This window comes from Furipterus horrens, unplaced genomic scaffold (genome assembly GCF_987537825.1).
Source record: "Furipterus horrens unplaced genomic scaffold, mFurHor1.1.pri manual_scaffold_6, whole genome shotgun sequence".
Classification (NCBI taxonomy): Eukaryota; Metazoa; Chordata; class Mammalia; order Chiroptera; family Furipteridae; genus Furipterus; species Furipterus horrens.
Genome location: NW_028327176.1, coordinates 168,913,205 through 168,934,092, shown reverse-complemented (window position 1 = coordinate 168,934,092; position 20,888 = coordinate 168,913,205). Strand labels below are relative to the sequence as shown.

The window sequence follows — 20,888 nt, the reverse complement described above, 5'->3', positions numbered from 1 at the left end:
CAAAGGACACATTTGGGCTTTATAATAGAAGTGAACTTGAAAGTGTTTTTTTAAAGTTCTTATGCTTCATGGATTCATGAAATATTGCAATACATGCAAACAATTAAAAAATTTAAAGTATTTAAAAGACTCAGTAAGTAATCCCTAAATAGATATTGCAAAATATGGACTCTTGAGTCAGCTTAGGCCATCGTCGGCTGTTTGGCCTGTCCAGTGTTTGAAAGATCTCAAATTATTGATCAACTTTTCAAGATTAGGATATTTGAAACAAACTTCAGGGTTCTGAGAGCAGCAGAGAAACTGGAAGTTGTGGTGATGCTGGCTGATGTTGCCCATGGCAGTGATGGGTGGGGCTCTTTGGATTGGCCAGAGCTCCCTGCTCCCCACAGTAGGCTGGCTTCCTAGCCCAGTGCACCCATTGATTGTCACCTGCCAAGTTCTTGAGTGCATTTGAATCTGATATTTTTGTTCAGGTGAAGGAAATGATCTTTTATGAAGAGGTGCAATGACTATTACTTAACTTTACTAAATCTGGAAATTTAATGTTCTTTCTTCATTGAAGTATGCAGTTATTTAAGAAGTAACATACTATAGTTAAGAAAAGTTCCTTCTGATCTTTTGTAATAAAAAAAATCAACCTGCTTCATATACCTCAAGAGAACTTTCAACCAGAAAAAAAAAATGGCACAAGGAAAATTTTGCAGATATAAAAATTTTAACTTGTATCAAATGACGGAAATTTTTCCTATTTTCATAAGACAATGTTTCTGTTTCACAGATTAATTTTACCTTTCAAAATTAATTGACCCATATAAATATCTTTCATTACCCTAGCACTATCAAAGGAAGTGTTTCTCAGAAAATTACCCCACAAGCAACAGCATTATTTTTAAAATGTCTGTTTGTGCCAGTGTGGATCAAAGGATGCAATTATCTCAGACCTAGAGTTTAAATCATTATCATTTAAATTATTATTGTTTTTAATTTGGCCATTATGATGGCCATATGTGTGTGTGTGTGTGTGTGTGTGTGTGCACGCATATAGTTTGAAACTTCATGATACTGTAAGTATAAAATATGTATTCAATAAAAACAAAACATCACATTACACTCTTTGAGGATGAATCAACATACCTCCAGGTCACTGTCAGGAGGTGGGGAGGGATTATTTTTCCGGCCTCTTCCTCGGGACTTTGACCCAGAACTCCTACATGTTCTCTCATCAAGATCTTTAATGGGCGTGGAGGGGCTCTGCACGGTGTCAAACTCTCCTGTAAATAACGTATCAAGAAGAGCACTTCATTTTTGGATCAGGAATTAGTATTTATTATTAATTATCTTAACAAATTCTTTATACAACAGAAATCTTAGGACAAAACAAGTAAAGATTTATATTCACAAATACCCAAATCCTAAGGTAGTCAAAATTGTTGTAGGTCAGACAAATCCATCCTAGTTCCAATCTCTGTGATCTATTACACCGGAACACCTTTTATACACCATATGCCTTCAGCTTCCTGTTTCTACTCCCACCTACATATTTATCTAAATTTAGATCTGTTCTCACCTCCTCACATCAGAGTTCAGAGGATGGAATGTCTGCTGGATCAATCCCATGCCTCCACCTGCAAACTTGACTCCTCAACCTCACCTTGTATGGAATTTTGCTCTATTATCTATTAATCAAACCCTTGCTCATCTTCCTTCCAACCTCTTCCTTTTCTGGGGCCACAGCTAAGTTTGAAAGTCCTGGCCTTTTGACCTTGCATTTCCATCTAGAAGCTATCTGCTTGCTATCTTCTTTTTTTAAATGACACTTTTTAAAAGAATAATGCATGCCAGTGCTAGCCAACAGAAATATAATGCAAGTCACAAATGTAATCATATATATAACATAAAAATTTCTGGAAGCCTCATTAAAAAATGTATAAAGAAACACATAAAATTAACTTTATTTGTATATGCTAATTGACTTAATTTATCTAGTATATTCATTCCAACATGTATTCAATATAAAAATGATTAATGCCTTGGTTTACATAATCTCTTTTTCACACTTAGGCTGTGTGGAGTTCCCACTAACAGCAGACCTCAGTGTGTACCAGCCACACTACAAGTGCGCGGCAGCTCCACGTGGCCAGCAGCACAGGACTGGGCGGCACATCTCTCTCCACTTCCTGACATCCGGTTTGTCACCCCCCAGCTTTGGTTCACCCAAACTCTAAAACCACTCTTATGCAAAGTCCCCAATAATTACCTTCTTGACAAATGCAATAGATTCAGTCCTTATCTTCCTGGATCTCCATGCTGGGTTGGATCCTCTTAAACAGCACCTCCTCAGGACCATTATTTGGCAGCTAGCACCCTGCACTTTCCTAGTTCAAGACTCTCTCTCACCAGTCGTTCTCTGCCTAGGAAATGTGGACTCCTTTTCCCTTCTCCCATTACTTATAGTCTGATAATTAATCATCATCCCTTGATCATTGTCCTTCTCATCCACACCATCCAGCTGATCTAAGCCTCTCACAGGTTAATCACCTTCTATGTGATGACCCATACACAGACTACATGTTACGTTTCAGACTTTGTATCTAATTGATTTCTGCATGTCCCACAGATGCCTGAAAGTTTGACATGTCTGAAACTAACGGTGAAGCATCTTACCAGGCAGGGAGCCCTGAGCAGTGGCAACTCTGTGTGCACGAGGGGTGGGGGAACTAGGGAGCAAAACCGCAGAAGTAACTAAAGTCAGATTTACCCTATGACAACAAGTATTTTACTCAATCTCTCTGAATCTCAGATTTTGTCTATTAAAGCATGGGTAATAAAAGCTACCTTTTCGAATTATTGAGATAGATCTGATTTATATCTAATTGGATTTAAATCATATGCATGAAGTAAAAACTCTATGAGAGTCTGAGAGCAAGCTATATTACATTTAGGTTATGCGAGTTTTAAACAATGATGTTGTGACTATCATGTTTTATCATAAAATTAAAGTAAAAGAATTATGATGACAGCTCAGCAGTTATTTATGTAAATAATGAAATCTGAACTAACTAGAGAACATTTAGGTACTATTTTTCTCTGAGATGTTCTAAATAAATAGCAAATTTTACATAGCTAACTTGTAACCATTTATAATGGTTATAACATTTTCTTGGGAAACATTGTACATGTCAAGACAGCATCAACAAAATATGTCTGTGCTCCAGATACTATTTGCTCTCACAACACTGCTAGCACAGTTCATTGCAACCATCTCTGTTATCTCTGTGTGAGAGTCAACAGCAAAATAAAAGTTCTTTATCAAATAATGTTTCAGCTTACTTGCATTGATTAGGTATTAATTAGGCTTTTGGTATTTAAACACTTACCAAGTTCTAAAATATATCACACAAATTTTTTTCTATTTTTATATTTTTTAAACAGAATTTTCCTAAAGTTATTATGTCCTGCAAATCAAATGTTCTTTTTCAAATAAAATACTGATTCAAATTAGCCCTCACTTATTGAATAAGCTTATAATTTGGGGGGATGACATTCCATACAACCTGTTTTTCTATTAATTGTAGATCATTTTTCAGGTGTTAGCTATCATAAGGTAGCTTTGTTCTTGCAACAATGCAAGAGCTTAAAGAACAGAAACTTGCAAAATTCCAAAGCCATTGTAATGCGATGGGTGGTTGATGGCTGACTGGATCCATAAAGAAGGAGTTTGGCAGGAACAACTCAGCTATTCCAAGGAACCTGGAGCCAAAAGCTCTCATGGCAAAGGAAGTGAAAAGAGCAGGAGGAGAAAGGGAAAAGACTATTCATAGGACGTGTCTGGGTTTCAATAAAAGTAGGACTTGATACCACTGAGTCTTTCCAAGTTACTGAAAGATCTTAAAAGGGCTCTAAGAATGTGAACAAAATACGGATGGAAGTGTTTTGATGGAGGTAAAGGCACAGCTTTTTAAAGAACTAAGAAGAGTGCCTCCACATTTATTAAACCTTTAGTATTTGTCATCTGTCTTCTTTTTAAAAACCGCTTATTGAAATAAGTATGGCTTCATTCACCGCTCATCATGTCGGCATGATTGATTCACATTTGTAGCCTAGAAGACCTGTTCGTTCCTTAATCTGGCTAGAACTTCATTATATATGTATACTATACTTTATTTATCCATTCTGTTGATGGACATTTGGATTATTCATAATTTTAGGCATTCAAAAGAATAAGCTGCTACAAATATTCATGTTCTTGTGTTTGTGGGCATAAGCACTCATTCCTCTAACTTATATGTACCAGCAGTGGGGCTGCTGGGTCAGAGGAAAGGCATATGTAGACTCTGATCACCTTCTTCTAAAGTGGTGGTATTAATTCATTCACCTACTAGCAACGAGAATTCCAGCTGCTCCACATCCTTGCCAATACTTGATATTGCTAATCTCTTTTCCATTAGTCATTGTGCAGTTATGGTGCTATCTCCTTGCAGATTTAATTAGCATTTTCTTGATGAGTAATGATGTGAAACACTTTTTTTGGTATTTTTATTTCCCATCTGGTATCTTCTTTTTGTGATATAACTGTTGCCCATTAAAAGAATTGGGTTATCTTTTTTCTTATTGATTTATCAGCACTCTGTTATAAACATTCTTTATTTATCTCTACTTCGCCCTCTCCCTCTCTCTCCCCTCTCCTGCCATTTCCCTATCCCTATCCCTGTATCTACCCCTACCCTAATCCCTATCTCTATCTTTATGATATAAACCTCACTTTGACCCAGTGAATTTGGTCTTTCATTATTTTCCTTTAAAAACCAGAGAACTGAAGACATTGTGGGACTAACCCTACCAACATGAAATAGCTTTTATGTGGAATTCTGGTATGACTCCAGAACTTCTGCTTTAACCACTAGACTATACTTCCTCCTCAAATAGTAATAGCAAACTTATATACATTTCTACTAGTCAAGAGTTACACATACTTTATACAATTTGTGCAAGTGAGAGACAACAAATTCATTGAACGAACTTCACTGTAGAAGAGCAGACCCTGAAGAGGCCCAGGCTGTATCTGGGCTCCTATAGCAACCATCCAGGTGGGAATGTTCTGACCTCTGTATCTTTTGAAGATGTTATCCTTTTTTTCTGATAAAGGGTAAAACGAGTAACTTCATCTCAACTGGTCATTAAACACTTGTTGACACTTTTTTTTCCCCCGCAAGGAGAAAGCTGTGAATTCAGTGACTTTGCCAAATTTCACTCAAGTAAGTTGCATTAGAGCACATTAATGCTGCAGGTAGGGAAAACAGAGATTGGCAGACTAGGCAATGGTGGTCAGTTCTTTCTATCAAAATCTTCTTATGATCCTCAATTAAATGAATTAGCACTTTGCTTTCCTTCCTATCCTTAAGTGAAATGCCATGAAGCTATGGAAAGTTTACTGAGTTCTGCCCCCCCCCCAAATTGGCTTCTTTTCAAAGAGCGAAATGATCTTACTATACTGTATCCCTTACTTTTCTGAAGCACTTGTAAAGTTTAATTAGCTAATGTATTGTAATGTTTGCCAATGTCTCAGAGTAAAGGAAAATATTGTTATAAGTTACTAATTATATCATATCAAATTTTAAAAATGTTTAAATATTTTTTAAATATCTCTAATTTTAATGTACTAATCAATCATCAAACTTTTTGAGTGCAAATCAAGAGTATAATATATACCTAAAATAATCTTTATGTTAAAGGCAAAGAGAGATCTTCATGAAGATAATGAACTAAAATATCTGTTCTTAATCTGCCTGGTAATGTTTCTTTTAAAAACACTGTCAAACTACCTAATAAGGTAAAGTAATAACTGAATGCTATTTGCAATTTCCAAATAACATCAGTCATTACCAACTGCCTTAGGCATGTTCTTGGGCCAACACTATACATGAATGAATAATTATCCTTTAATCAGTACAGTAATTAATAACTGTACCTTCATGCTTTAGATATTTAGATCCAACTTTATTTCATTAAGATTTATCTTTAAATCAGAACAACCAGCTGTCTCTTATAAAATATGAAGTATGTTTCTATTTTTAAAATGGGAGAAGTCAACAGTGAAAGAGTTATGAAAAATTGTGTTTTTCATTGTTAGGCCTCTGCTTTAATTCCAGAATGCAGGTGAATGGGAAATAATATTCATACTCTTTAACTAAATACTCAGATTTCAACAATAATAAAGAAAAATATCATAGTTATAAATTTGTTTATTTTTGTATGCATGTCAGACCTGAAAAGGCAATATCGAACTTAAAAGTTCTTTGACTAAATTCTGAGATCACAGAATATCTTAAAAATTCAGACATGTGTATTGTTATAATTTTGGTTGAGAGAATAATATAGCTACAAGTAAAAATTCTTCTTTAAATTCCACAGAAAACTTGATAAGATATAAAAATGATCATATCTAAAAAATCTTTACATACCCCAAGACCACAAAACTGTAAGTTTTACAGTTCTAGCTTTCACATGTATTATATATAGTATAAGTTACGAATCAAAATTCCAGGTTTCTTGTTTTCTTTGTATTTTTGTTTTGGTATATGCATGTCCAACTGTTCTAGTGCCATTTAAAAAAAATAAAAAACCATTCATTCTCCAATTGCCTTTGCATCTTTGCCAAAATCCACTTTCCAGCATATGTATATCAGTCTATTTCTGGATCCTCTGTTCTATTCCATTGCCAATACCACACATTCTTGATTACTGTACTTTATAAGTCTTGAAATCAGGCAATGTGACCCCTCAAATTTTGTTCTTATTTTGCAAAAATATTTTGGCTATTCTAGTTTTTGTGCCTTTAATTTTAGAATCATCTTGATAATTTCTCCTAAAAGTCCTGTTGGAAATTTGACTGGGATTATGATGACTCTCCATTAAACTTGTTTTTAACTTTAAATACTTCATCTGAGTTAAATATGTGTCAGCAAATACAATTTCAATAAGAAGTCAGGTAAGTTTCAGACAACAAAAAATGCAATGGATTTTAAATATGTCCTGATCAGACAAAGACATCAGACTACCTAGCAATGGTCCTACAAATCCTAGGACTGCAGGGAACATTCACTGACTGGACGTATGGATGACTCACACAGGTGAAGGGACTACACAGTCTCTCAAGCATAAAGGAAATATGGTTAGTGAGAGCCAAAGAAGATAATGTTACAACTTTTCTATGCGGTCAAGATCTTCACAAAATAATTAGTCTGGCAAAAGATCCACTGACTTTTTAATATTCATTATATAAATATGTCCCTGGCTGGTTTGGCTCAGTGGATTGAGCGTCGGCCTGCGAGCTAAGTGTCGCTGGTTCGATCTTCCAGTCAGGGCACATCAGAGAAGGAAAACTCTGACTCCAAAAAACCTCCGCTGCCTTGTGGCATACCTCTTCAGGGGAAAGGCTAAGGGAGTAAACCCCGACAGAAAATCCGGAGCCGGAGTCCCTAAGGCGGTTTGACGTTGTAGTCAACACCGGCAACTCCTGCGGCGCACCTGAAGCCAAGCTGTATTGACTCCGTCTTTCCCTTGGACCCTTCAGCTGCAAAGAGAGGGGGGGTCTGCTGCATGGGCAACAGCAGACCCTCCATATTACCCTGCCCAGGCTCTGTAGCTTCAGCTTCACTGGAGAGGACACTCCAGCGTCATCGCAAGATGTCGATTCAACACGGGAGGAGACAGATACCGTGTCACTCCCGAGTCGGACTGCACAGCCATTCTCGGCGGTGCAGATAGACTCTTAAGAAGCTACACCATCGTCTCTCGAGACGGATGGCTGCTGACTATATTCATATGTACACTGACGTTTAAGATTAAAATCTGCTAACTGCACCACATCTAAAAGAAGTGGTTTCTGAAATGACAGAAGAAGGTCATCTTACACAGTAGCACCAGCATAGATTAAACAGCAGCATAATTGTCTGGGAGCTTTTGGCTTTATTTGTAAATGCCCGTTTTCTCCATATGTGTTTATTTATTTATTTTTTATCCTCACCTGAGAACATTTTTTCATTGCTTTTTAGGGAGAGAGGAAGGGAGAGAGAGAAACACTGATGTGAGAAAGTAGTGTCAGTTGGTTGCCTCCCAACTGGGGACTGAACCTGCCACCCAGGCATGTGCCTTGACTGGTAATCAAACCCCCAACCTTTCAGTTATGGGACGACGCTCCAACCAACTAAGACACACTGGCCAAGGCCATTTTCTCCATATTGTTAGACACAGCAGAACATATGAAAGCATTTCACCTGGATGAAGATCTGTACCTGGTTGGCTAGTCAGTCCTGGGAGAGATTCCTGCAACTGATAGGTTGAGGTGGAGGACGATGTGCCATCAGCTGTGTTATTTGATGTCATATATGCTCCATACGTCGATGCTGAGTAATACTGTGCATACTGGTTTTGGCCGAAGGCTGTGTAAGATGGATAATCCTGGAACAATAATTGAGATATGTGTGTGTTTGAAAGCTTGAAAGAAAAGCTATCACTATGGTAAATGGTAAGGTTAGTTTGTGGCTCTGTGTGTTTTGGAGTCCAGAGCTTTGAGGTGAGCCCAATGGGTGGAGACTATTTTGTGGGCACCTTCTGCATGCACATTGCCATGTGCTATGCTGCTGGATTTGCAAACCAGATCCAACACACATATTTCAGCCTGTCTACAGGGTATGTTACGCTTCACTTTGCCCCTGTAATTAATTGTCTAAAGATTTACATCATCAGGTCTTATGCACTTGAAGAGTCAATAAAAAGATGGAATCAGTTCATTGTCCCAGCATCTGTTTTCATACAGCTTCTAACATCACCTGCAAGGAGGAGGTATGGCTGCCCCTCCCAGTTTCCATGCGCTCCTTGGTCTGCATTATTGTGAATTTTATTCCTCTTCTAGGCTGAAATTATTTTGTTTTCTTGGTAGGAGGTAAAGAATAAATGAAAGAAGATGAATAACTTTCCTGCCTAGTATCTGACAGGATAGATGTCACCTGAAGCCTTGACTTAAAGTTATTAGTGAGATTTTTGTACATTTAATTTGCCTCCTTTGTTACAGAGAAAAAAGAAAACATGGGCTTAACTCCTCTGATCTGCTTTTTTATGAAAAAAATATTTAAGATCCTTAAAATGATCTAAATAATCCTTCAAAATACTTTTACATATTAAGATAATAAACAAAGATTTGTTTTTGTAATTGGTGTTTAATACAACTAGCGTGTTTTAGCCCAAAGTGTTATTGATGACACAGCCTTGGTCAGGATCAAGATTCCCTAATACATGTTCCTAACAGGATAAAGATCCACATTTGATGTGACTTCCAAAAAAGGAAATTCTGTATAAGAAATACGTGTATAAGTCTCTGTGTGAGTAAACAAATCTTATCGGAAAGGTGTAAGTAGTATGGGGGAAAACTAAAGTCCTAGTTATCTGTTAATTTCTAAATTTGATGTTCCCCATAACTACCTGTGAGGCAATTAAAAAAAAAAAAGCCCTTAGCAATATTTGGACAAAGTTCCTAGCAACAGATATTTTTTCTGAGGAAAGTAGTAAAAACAAACATTTACATAGTGATTACTTTGTGTCAGTACTGTTTTAAAGCCTTAAATGGATTTAGTGATTTAATCCTCACAACCCCCTGTTCAGTATTATCATTATTTCCATTTTACATTGAAGGGGACAAAGGCACAGAGTGCTTCAGTGATTTGCCCAAGGTCAGAGACCTAGCAAGTTTCAGAGCTGAAACTGGAAGCCAGAGAACCAGACTAGCACCTGTGGGCTGAAGCTCTCTGCTAAGGCCCTAAGGAAGATGAATTTCCTTATGGGAAAGGTCCAGACTACCAGCTTTCAGTGAATATAATGTCTTTTTGTTTTCAAACATATCTCAAAGATCTTTGTTTCTCTTCATTTCCTCTATTGTCACACTTCCTATTGTAGCCAGTGGACAGGTTTTCTAGTTTATCTCCTTGTTTCCATTTTTGGCTTTCTCCGAAGTCCCTGAAGCCAGAGTTATCTTTTCCAAACATAAAGTGACATGGTGCTATTCTCCTGCTCAAAATTCTTTCATAGCTTTCCATTAGGCTTGGAATCGATTCAAAATTCCTTCCTATACAGCACAGAGCCCTACAGGTGCAGGCCCTCGCCCATCTCCACAGATGTGTTTCCCCGCCACACTCTCATGTACAAACTCAGCTCCAGCCTGCTTTCGGTTCACTGACACACCCAAGTTCTGCAGCGCTCAGGGGTCTGGTACATGCTGCCTTCTATGCCCGAGACAACCTTGTCCTCATTCTTCACCCAGCCCTGACATGATTTGGCCTAAGTGTCGATTCCATTGAGAGGCCTTCCACAAAATCGCCCCTGTTAAATTAGATTTCTAATAATATCTTTAACTGGACCCTGTTCTTTCCCCTTATGCTTTCTACTTATATTTTTATGCATGTGTTTCCTGGTTTATTGTCTGCTTCTCTCAGTAGGCTGTAAGCTTCAAGAAGTAGGAGTCAGGGCTGATCCACCCCACCCCCATCTTCATTTCCCTGAATACAGACCAGTTCCTAATACAGAGTAAGTATTCAATAAGTATTTGCTAAAATAATAAATTGGTATTCAGTCCATAGTCCAAAATATAAGCTAGATTTTATATTGGAGCTACGCTATTTAAATATTCAGGGAGCACTGGATCTGTTTTATGATATAAATCTTTCCTCTCCTTTATGAATCTTTTATCCTCTCCCGTAGAACAGAGTAAGTCTTTCCCTTATACTATCACTCTACATAGTCAACTAAAAAATAAAAACAATAAAAACAACAGTAGTCCAAGAGGAATTTTGTTTACTAACGAATGACATTTTGGACTAAATGACAGCACAGTCTAATTATTGAATTACAGTTCAATCAATTAATGTTCATAAACTGTTTTATCAAGAACAATAAAATTATGTTTAGTTATTTTGTTTAGTCTGAAATGAAATTATGTCTAATTTAAGAATATAGGAAAGTAAGCAATACATTTTATAATTCCATGCCAAATGATTAAAATAATCACAGCTTAAATGTTTAAAGGGCAAAACTCTAGCAAACAAGAAACCTAAAATATATAGTTACACATATCTCAAAAATTCTGGGAGATAATGCACTTACTGGCAACCTGAAACTGTTCTTCCAAAATCTGAAGTAGACATAAAAAGCATCAGTACATAAAAAACTACTATACCTGTTGTGAACCGCTGAAATTCGTTGAATTGGAAACTGAGTTGTTTGCATAAATAGTAGATGATGGTGCAAAACTAGAACCTACAGGTAAATAAAAAAAAATGCATTTTAAAGTACTTCCTGTAAAATAAAAATATTTCACTTTTCAGAAATCAATGAGATAAATATATTTTTAATTTTGTTAAGACGGTGAAATTTGACACTGAGAGATTTCTAAGGAAAACATGTTTAACTATTCTTGTAACAACAGATAACATCTGTAACAGTCTTAACAAGGATTGCAGCTACTCTTGAAGGGTTAAGTGTCTAGACATGCAGAAGCAGGCAGAGAATGAAATATTATACAGGCAGGCTACTTCCAGAGTACTGGAACTTCCAGACCACTGAACTTTCATGTGGTCCTATCAGCTGCATTTGCACTAAAAATCACCTGAGCTAAACATTTGGACAGTGGTAGCTTAAGAGATGAACATACAGAACCCACTTAGAAGTAATTGATGCTTGCAACTCACTGTCTTTTCATTCCTCTGTCTTTTCCTTAGGACAAAAAGTGCCAGGAGGTAGGGCTCAGACTCACCAGAGTTTATACTTCAGTAATCTAAGATTTGAGGGCCTTCTAAAATGTACTATTAGGTCTGAAATTTATTCAATGATTTTTTTTAAATTAGGGTAAAAACAAGTGAACTATTAATTTGCAGATTTTCTTTTAAAATATCTTCTTTTGGAATGTACTTGTTAAGGAGTAAAATGAAAAATTACTGAGGCAGCTGATTATTTTATCAATGGCTGAATAGTATTATGTAATCAATGCAAATTGACCTGATCTGGAATGAAAGGATTCCACTATGAAAGTATTTGGGGAAATAAATAATAATGTCCTTATGGTCTCTCACATACTTACTGCAGCTATGTGGCTAACTGTGACTGTAGCATGTATGTAAACACATTTCTACCTACATTCTAGGTAAGGGGAGACCTGCTGTTCCAGCTAAAAAGGTCTGAGTAATTATTTCATTTTAGTCAATTGATTCAAATATCAATATGAGTTCCTTCAAATCCGCCAATATAACCCCAAATTTGTGACTATACAATACAGACAAAATGACAGATAAGAACAAGCTTTTAATGTTTTTCAGTATGTCACTAGTTTTTTTCTGCAAGTAGTACACAATGATTTAAAAGAACTTTAATTGAAGTCAAAAACAAGAGGAAAAACTTTAAAAAAAAAGATTATATATCGAGGATTTGGGAGGTGGTACAAATTATATAAATATTCTTATTAAGAAACACATATCAATAGGGGAGGGATATTTTAGAAATGGATAAAAAATTCCTCATTCAGTGATAAATGGGATTTAAGAAAATACTAACTCAATTTTAAATGGAATCAAAACAGCATTATCTACTTAAGAAATTCTAACAAGAAAATAGTGGTTTTTTTTCATGAACCTTTGAAATCACTTAGGTAGATGCTTAACATGTGACAGCTGGCATGGTGACGGGCTTAGCGGTTGCTTTGCTGGGACACGTTTACTGTCAATTTTATGCAATTTAAGTATTTAAATTGGACATGGGTCATATATCTTGATGTATATTCAACTTTTCTCATCCTGTTTCTGTTCTGATGGAATCGTGTAAGTAGAGGATTGATGTTTAAAGCTGTCTTCATGATTGTATGATTCTAGTCTGAAGCCAGGGGGTCTCATTCAAAGAATTTGTTCTCATATAGCATGTCTCCTGTACAGCTACTTACCTGGCATCTGGTAAGAATAAGGTGTCTGGCCCGGCTGTGGGGTGGAGAACCCTGGGCTGTAGCTGAGGCACCCGCTCTGTAACGGAGACTGAGTTTGTGGAAGTCCGCTCTCTGTCTTGATGCCTGGCAACATCACACCCAAGTCTGTTTGGAAAATGCATGGGCAAACCATTTAATTACTAAATGGTCTCACTTCTGAGCTGTAACTTACATTAGAATATACAACTACAAGCCAGCAGGGTTGCCTGCTAATAACCAAAGAAGGAGAAGAGAGAAGGTGTGAAATACCGTAAGTGGGCAGGCTGTAGGGCTGTCCTGTCTGTGAGTACGCTGTGTAGACCGCTGGCTGCTGCATTCCCGAATATTGAGTCTGGCCTGCATAGGCAGACATTGTTTGAGCTGCTGGTGTAGAAAGAATGTGTGGATAGGGCCTAAATATCAGAAAAATAGCATTACTGTGGCAACAAAGACTGCATATTAATTCAGACAGCTTAGATTCAGTGAAAGCTTATAATAGCCAGGAAGTAATCCTCTTCTTTATCCACAATATAATTTTAACAATATAGGGAACAATTTAAACCCTAAGTCTATATCTCCCTATAAAATGAGAAGTTTGGTTTAGATATTATATCTGAAGTATTTTCCAGGTCTATAATTCTTGTTTACACTAGACATAGCATTATAATTAATATGTAAATGAGGGAAATGGAGAACAGGTCAATTAATTGATGTGCTCATGAGCATATTTCCAGTTAACATTGCATAATGTTATGCAATGACTACAAAAGTCACTAAAAACCCTACCAACATTTTTTTTTTATCAAGAACTAAAAAACCTTAAAAAAAAATAGGCAGGTTCCTGAAAAGAAATAGAATGCCATTCCCTTTATTTTGCCACATTGTAGAGAATGTTCCCTAATGGATATCCAATTCCCTGTCTATTCTTAAGGACAGACACTGTAGCTGCTACAGAAAATAACATTTAAATGTGTATGAATCAGGGATCCAAAATCTTGACACATCTGGCTGATTGCAACCATATTCAGATATACAACCAATACAGATAAACTTGAAATGTCTACCGCTGTCCTCAATAAGTTTTAAAAACAACAGAGCACAGTCTCCAAAAATATGTTTATTAGGACTTGAAATCCAATAAAATACTATAATGATGGAACAAATTATGAAGTGATGTTTGAAAAAAATGTAATCCTTTTAGATTTGCTATAAGTGGGTCAACATTTTAGAATGTTCACTAAAAAAAAATTAGTGTGTTCTGTTTTGAATTTGCTGCTTTCCTCAATGTATAAATATCCAAAATTAATGGAATTGTCCAGATAAAAGTAAGTGTATCTGTATTTCTAGATTTGTACAGGATATGTATATACCCAACTAATCTATCCAAGTATCGCCCTACAACATATTTATATACATAAAGGTATCCCAATTTAAAGTTATGTGAGTACAGATCAATAAAGATAATCCTGGAAATTATTCCAACAACTCTGAAGGAATCTACTGACCACTTACTTGGAAGGATAGAGCTGTGGGGAATATTGATGTGCTGATCTGGGACTGTAGCCACTACTTGTTATTACTGTAAGACACACACAAAAAAAGTGCAAAAAGGTTGCTTCATAAATATATTTCACTAGAGTATACAACACCAATTTAAAAAAATTACTATGTTAAAAATGTTTCTAAAAATTCATTGATTTTCAAAAAAAGAATTCAGCTTCTAAACAGAAACAGACACCCAAACACTTTATTCTAATTGAACCACTTCAAGTTTATTCTAAGAGCATGAAATAAATTCTTAAAAATCATTCCTCTCCGCAATTCTTCCATTTTTTCAAATCAGTACCATGCTCTTATGTATTAATATCTATGAATAAATATCTTTGATTAATCTTTTATGATTTAAAGACACGTTTTTAAAATTTACAAACTTTAAGTTTTAAACTCCAAATATGATGGCAATATATTGCCTTGCCCTTCCTCCTTATTTATTCTAATAGAATTAGAACAAAAATGAAGTAAAATGTGATCTTTCAACCTTCATACTCAAATTATCAAATGCTATCATTTTCTATTTTTTTTCTTTTACCAATTGAATGAGTAATTAACAATGCAGAGCCCCAAATATTCTAGTAATAATTGAAAGCATAACATAACTGCAAAATGCAGTAGCAATCTTATTTACAAAAAATATTTTGAACTATCAGAGATAGAACTTTTTTGAGAAGAACTAAAGGTGAAAGTTCGGTCCTATTAATATTTCATCCAAACAGGCAGCACCTAACTGGAATATATCCAAAAGTTTGGAAGTGACTCTTTCCTTTAACCATCTGCCTTCACTAAGATGGATGTGTTGCAAATACATGGGCACTACAGTGTTGAGGCAGTCCCTTCAGAGCCAATCCATACTGGGCAAGCACACAGAGTGTCTTTATTAGGCCATCTGCTGTTCATTCACTTTTCAAAAAGATTAAAGTAGTACACAACGCAGCGCTGGAATTAGTTTAGTCTAATCAATCATAGTTATACTTCAAAGTATATGTCCTTTCTAAGTTGTTCATAATAATTCTGGAGCTAAACTTTTCGAATTGTAGAAGTGACAAATAGGTTGAGGTTGCAAAGTATTTTATGAAACATGATATTTTTCTATATCAAAATGCTATTAAGTAACTCGTGATCTATTGCTTCATAAACAGGTAGAATTTAATGTATTTAAAAGGCTATTTGGCCTCTAAACCCTGGGTATGAAAGTATATTATAGTTTTCATAGCAACAGTTCAGAAAGTATGTTTTCAAGAATATTATGAATTAAGTTTGAAAATCATTAAATATGACTAAGGTGTTACGTTCTAAATATTTTCAGCAGCCATTAAGTGAGCTTGCTATATATATTTGAAAATTGACCAATGAACCACTAATTTTCTACTTATGTATTAAAAACTTAAAGAATGTTTAAAACTTGCAAATCAACTCATTGAGAACAGACTTGCTTTTATTACACCGTGGGCACTCAATGTACATTATATAATATCAATAGTGTTATTCCACAGGAAAGTCAGTCTGATTTATTAATATCACAATAGTGAATACTCTATTTATCCAAACTATAGTTGAATGAGGCTATATTCCACATTTTTGTCTCTTATTTATAAAACTTTGCTTTGGTATACTCAAGACTTGGACTATACTAATCAGTTATTTTCAAGATTGTAAAACACAAGGATTTTCCAAGACCCATCAAATAAAAAGAAAAGACACATTCACTATAGCAACTTTTATTAAAAAAGCCAAAGAGAAAAATTATTTCAAAAAATCACTATATGAGACACAAATCTGAGTGTATAGACTGCTTCTTCCCTCTAATGAATGAATCTAGAAAACATTAGAACAATGCACCCATAACAGTATGAAGGCTCAACCTTTAAACTTTCATATTAATGTCTATATGTTCATTTTCTAAATAGAATATAAAGCCTTTGGCTCAGAAAACTAGAATGTTCACATAAAGCTTGGAGAGTTTATGCTTCTTAACTAAAATGTTTATATTTTATTCTAGCATAAATAGGCACATAACTGATAACAATAAAATTTAACTAAAGTGAGTTGAGATTATGCTGAACAAAGTAAAGATAGTTTACTACACAGGCAGCCTAATGTCCAGTATGATTTCTGGGAAACCATCAAGACCTTCCCTTTATTCCCCAGTGTCCTTTAATTAATTTTGAGATATTACCCAAGGCACTGAACTCATTATACTCCATCATTTCTGCCTTTCAAAGTAAGCAAAATTGTTTGTCTTCAAAATTTCCTGAAAATTAATAAACACAAAATTTTAAAGAATACAATCAAATTTTCAGAGGGTGATGTCAAATGATTTTAATGTTTTATTCTCATTATTATGGCACCTTAGATCAGTGACTCTCAGTAGGGTGAGAGGTGGGGGGTGAGGTTGAGGAATTAGTAGGAATTGCTTGCCAGGGGACATTTAAAATGTCTGGAGACATTTTTGCTTGTCATAACTGGAGGATGCTACTCTCATCTTGATACATATGATAAGGATGCTGCTAAACATGTTGCAATGTAGAGAACAACTACCCCAAAACAAGAAATAAGCCAGTTTTTAAATAGTGCTGTTGTTGAGAATTGCTGATCTAAATCACTGTTTTCCTAAAGAGCCCAGTTCATGGTATTTGAAATGTTCTGTAACTGATTTGTCCAGTATCAAAGCCAGTAAAAAAAACATATGCAGCTATTAAACACATGAAATAGAACTAAGTGTGACTAGAAATTTTTTTTACTTGTACCAAATATTAATTAATTTAGACTTAAATAGCCACCTACAGTTAGTGGTTACTTTATGGGACAGTATAGTCCTAGATAATTCTTAAAAGGAAATAGAGAAACTATTTGTGAAAATTTATAAGTGAATTTCAGATACGATGACTGTTCACAGCTATTTCTTTTCCATCTTTACATTTCCATATTACAGGAAGGACTCCTGAATAGACCAGAATACTGTTCTAGACTATTTATACCAGTGACCAACTGTGAAGCTTTGACTGTATGGCCTCTACCCCCTTTAACTTCACAGTGCCTCAGTATTCTTGCCTTTAAAATGAATCAGAGATCTCTAAAATTCCTTCTGGAGCTAACATTTTATAATTCTGTCATTAAGCTTTCAATTAGCTTGTGATATACTGCTTAAGTATGTCAGCAATTACTAATTCCATTCCTTTCCTTAAAAAATACATTCATTCATATGCATTTACTTTGTTGAAAGTTTACAAGGCTTATGGTAAGTAATAAAGAATACAGGAGTTAGTTGGTACCTATTTATCCCTTGGGAGGAAAGTGAATTGCTAGAAAAAATATACATTCATACATATGAATCTCTGTGTAGACTATATGAAATACTATTTCTTTCTGTTTGGAGTACTAATATTTTTGCGAGTACATGACAAATACTTCTGATCATGAAATGGGACCATCTGTATCTATAAAAATCCAATATATGCTATAATGACATTATCTTCAAGGATATACCTCAACTTTTTTTTTAAATCAATGAATGTTTTATTGTAGTACCTCAACTCTTTACATAAAGCTTACCCACATAAAATCCTTGTACATGAGAACATGGATAAATGTAAAATCAAATAGAATAACAGAACCAAGGTTTAATTACCACAAATACTTCCCTAGGTTTAATGTTTATTTTATTTGCTATATACATTCCTCCTCACATTAAAAAAAAATCCTTTCACCAGATAATAAACCAAATAAAATATTGTAACTTTAAGTCAACTTAATTCGTGTCCTCTGCGCCCACCTGGGAGTTATCAGGTATTTGTATTTAAAAAGGATTGATGTTTAAAGACGTGCTATCATTCTCTTTGAAACATTTGACTGAAAGTAGTGCTCTCAGAGTCTGGGTTCTAATGCAACCGGCATGTGCTCTCCTGCAGCCTGTTAACCTTTAGGACTTGTCACTCAGCTGCTTACACAGGAGGATTTTTTTAAACCCAGAGAGGAAACAAGGTTATTTAGAAGGAATCAAACGGATAGTTTTACATCTCTAATGTTGGAAAAAAGGCCGTTTTTGTGTCACTTAAATGAGCAAGTTGATGGAATAAAGTCAGCCATTACAACCTAATTATTAAATTAAACACTGCATAAAATGATTACGAAGGAAGCCAGCTCTGCTTACTTCTAATAAGAAAGCCAGAGGGATTGTTTTGCTGTCAACTAAAAAATTTAGCAAAATGATTCCAAATATAATTTCTAAAAATGCATAGTTTTATGACAATCAATTCTAAAAAAAATAATAAATTTATTGCTAAATTTATAAAAACCCAAGTTCTAACAGCTCTGGTGTTTACACTGCTTACTCGCTAGGAGAATGATGTGTACGTAACAACACACGAGCTTAAGGCTTTACCTGACCCAGTAAAAGTGTCAAGCGCTCCATCTCCAGTCGTGGTTGTGGTTTCACTGCTGTTCAAAGGCTCTGTTTTGACTGCAAGGAGAGACACTACGTAGAAGAATAAGTACATGTGAGTTTTATTTCTAAATTGATATCAAAGATGCTGACTGTTCTACTAGTGGATTTTCTAGCTACCATGGGCATGCAAGAGAGAACTTGAGAAGTTGATGAGGAGAATTTTGTTAATTTAGCTTCTAAATGGACATGCATTTGTAGAGAATTTAATCTAAAACCCCCCTGGCTAAGCTAGTTCTCTTGAACCTGGTTTTCACAGGCAGTCAACCTAGAAATGTTGAAAGAGCACTATACAATTTGCTTTTTTAACTCATCTAAAGCACATTCGACTTTATAGTAAAAAAAAAAAAAAAAAGGAGCCATCAGTCAGTCTTCAGGATGTTTTATCCAAGACATAATATGACAAAGAGATGTACTAGCTTATAGTTTATTCTTCAAGAAGATATTAAAAAAATTGCATAAGAGTACAATGGAGGCATATTCAAATATAGAAACCATGGGCATATTATGTGGTGGGTGAAAAATTAGGCACTCAAATATTTTGCTTTTAGAAGAGACTAAAGAGCTATATATAAGGTGTTGGGCTTTTTATTTTAATGGCATAACATTTTTTAATGAATTATAGAGAGAAGCATAGAATAAGGGATGATTTCTATGGCAATAAATATATTTTTTGGAAACTCTTTAATATGATTTTTTTTTCTACTTTGAGGTGGTATATTTCAGCACAGTCCTCACTTGGCAGTGATGTAGCCTGGCACACATTATTGTCATTATGAAATGTGAGTGGGCGGAGGGGACCAATGAAAAAGCCTCTGCTCATTTTGTCACACCATATTTTCCCTTTGTGGGCAAAGCTCTGCTACATATATTACAGCAGCGAGGGAATAAACTGAATTATTTTCTACTTAACACCTCTTATGTTTCCTGGAATGATATAGTTAAGTAACTTAGAAGCAAGCAGAAAACTATAAAGAAGAAAGCTGAAGACCAGCCAACCATGAACAAATATGACAAAAAGAGTGAGGGGTGGGTCACAGTATCTCCCTCAACCAAACGAGTCAGCAAGGTTACTCTGTTAGAAAAGCAATTAATTAGTGGAGAAACGTGCAGTAATGATTACGCTCTCTTTCCACATGAACAAAATTTTCTGGACCCTCCCTTCGTGTGTGCTGGGGTTACTTTAATATCCATGATTCAATAATGTCATGAAGATTTGCTGGAAGATTCCAAGAACTATAACACGTTGGAAAGAGGGAGTGAAGAAATTTGGATTACCTCTAGCAAAAGGGAAATTTAAGGTTGACCCTTTTTTTCAATAGCAACAATACTCTGAGGAGCAGTGTTTACTTATTTGTGTAATGAGAAATAATAAGTTGTGGTTATTACTTTTTAGTAGTAATTTGTACAGTAGTCCATATTATGCTTATAGCTGATCATTAATTAAATTTACCACTATAAACTTATTTACTAAAACATAATTATTTATGGAGAGTATACTATTTGCTAGACTATTTATATTTAACTAATCCTTAAAACAACCTTGATTGATGTGAACCACTCTATTTCATACACGAGGAAACTAACGTTTGTGTAGGCTGAGTGACTTTTTCACTGTAGCAGACGAGAGAGCTAAGATCCAAACATAGGTCTTAAGCTCTAAATACATGAGCTCTCCACCATGATTTAGCTCTAAATCCATGCCCTCTTTAGGTAGGGAAATGGTTTATATTCATGACAGTGACTCTTTACAATGGCTCGGAGAATGATAAGAAAGGGGTTATTTTTTAGACAAAGTAATTAGGCACATTCTGTTAAAATAAAATCGCAAAATCTGGAAATAGGGTATTAAGTATGTTTTTCATTTCTTCCTCATTAAATATTTTAAAAGAC

General features: G+C 35.2%; 1 protein-coding gene across 3 annotated transcripts in view; it reads right to left on the bottom strand.

Moving 5' to 3' along the window:
* The window catches only part of EYA4 (EYA transcriptional coactivator and phosphatase 4), a 225,670-nt gene that overhangs the window by 33,719 nt on the left and 171,063 nt on the right, over positions 1-20,888 (bottom strand). For 2 of the 3 annotated variants that reach the window (XM_090279868.1, XM_090279866.1), the window contains 7 exons: positions 18,936-19,028; positions 14,510-14,576; positions 13,268-13,410; positions 12,980-13,123; positions 11,228-11,307; positions 8,277-8,460; positions 1,135-1,271 (listed from right to left, as the gene is read on the bottom strand). In XM_090279868.1, coding sequence (XP_090135994.1) covers positions 1,135-1,271; positions 8,277-8,460; positions 11,228-11,307; positions 12,980-13,123; positions 13,268-13,410; positions 14,510-14,576; positions 18,936-19,028 — 848 coding nt within the window. The remainder of the gene's footprint in view (positions 1-1,134; positions 1,272-8,276; positions 8,461-11,227; positions 11,308-12,979; positions 13,124-13,267; positions 13,411-14,509; positions 14,577-18,935; positions 19,029-20,888) is intronic. The other variant, XM_090279867.1, reaches the window with a different exon arrangement.